The sequence below is a fragment of the Piliocolobus tephrosceles genome, unplaced genomic scaffold (assembly GCF_002776525.5).
Source record: "Piliocolobus tephrosceles isolate RC106 unplaced genomic scaffold, ASM277652v3 unscaffolded_30814, whole genome shotgun sequence".
Taxonomy (NCBI): Eukaryota; Metazoa; Chordata; class Mammalia; order Primates; family Cercopithecidae; genus Piliocolobus; species Piliocolobus tephrosceles.
In genome coordinates, this window is record NW_022314104.1 from 1 (window position 1) to 1,102 (window position 1,102).

General features: G+C 61.9%; 1 protein-coding gene across 1 annotated transcript in view; it reads left to right on the top strand.

Annotated features, from left to right (window-relative positions):
• Positions 1–6: 6 nt before the first annotated feature.
• LOC111532999 (sulfotransferase 1A1) overlaps positions 7–1,102 on the top strand; it is a gene marked incomplete at its 3' end in the record, with an annotated part of 1,388 nt that continues 292 nt past the window's right edge. The window contains exons 1-3 of the mRNA XM_026451938.1: positions 7–667; positions 772–897; positions 987–1,102. The exon at positions 987–1,102 is cut by the window's right edge and continues 115 nt beyond it. Coding sequence (XP_026307723.1) covers positions 520–667; positions 772–897; positions 987–1,102 — 390 coding nt within the window. The remainder of the gene's footprint in view (positions 668–771; positions 898–986) is intronic.

Genomic DNA, 1,102 nt, shown 5'->3' on the forward strand with positions numbered 1-1,102 from the left:
GCAAGTGGATCACAGGCCTGGTCAGCCTGGGAGGTTTCCACATGTGAGGGGCACAGGGAACTCAAGGAGGGGATCATCGGGGACACGAGCCCACTGGGTGGAGGCTGGGGGTCGCAGCAGGAAATGGTGAGACAGAGGGCACTGGCTGGTAGGGAGGCAGCACAGGCAGGCCCTAGAGCTTCCTCAGTGCAGCTGGAGGCTCCTGGAGACCTTCACACATCCTGCTATCTGGGCCCCGCGCCCCGAGGGTGCTTTCACTGGTCTGCACCATGGCCCAGGTCCTGGGATTTTGAACAGCTCTGCAGGTGAATGAAAGGTGTGGCCAGGCTGGGGAACCACCGCATTAGAGGCTGACCTGGTTTCAGCCCCAGCCCTGTCACTGACTGGCTTTGTGAGTGTGGGCAAGTCACTCAGCCTCCCTAGGCCCCAGTGACTTCCCTGAAAGCAAGAATGCCGCTTTCTTGCTGTTGTGATGGTGTTAAAGGAAGCGGGCCTGGCTCTGGCTCCTGACGCAGGAACATGGAGCTGATCCAGGACACCTCCCGCCCACCACTGGAGTACGTGAAGGGGGTTCCGCTCATCAAGTACTTTGCAGAGGCACTGGGACCCCTGCAGAGCTTCCGGGCCCGGCCCGATGACCTGCTCATCAGCACCTACCCCAAGTCCGGTAGGTGAGGTGGGCCACCCACCCTCTCCCAGGCGGCAGTCCCCACCTTGGCCAGCGAGGTTGTGCCCTCAGCCTGCTCACCTCCCATCTCCCTCCCTCTCCAGGGACTACCTGGGTGAGCCAGATACTGGACATGATCTACCAAGGCGGCGACCTGGAGAAGTGTCACCGAGCTCCCATCTTCATGCGGGTGCCCTTCCTTGAGTTCAAAGCCCCAGGGATTCCCTCAGGTGTGTGACCGTGTCCTGGGTGCAAGGGGAGGGGAGGAAGACAGGGCGGGGCTTTCAGCTCACCAGACCTTCCCTGACCCACTGCTCAGGGCTGGAGGCTCTGAAAGACACACCGGCCCCACGGCTCCTGAAGACACACCTGCCCCTGGCTCTGCTGCCCCAGACTCTGTTGGATCAGAAGGTCAAGGTGAGGCCGGGCACAGTG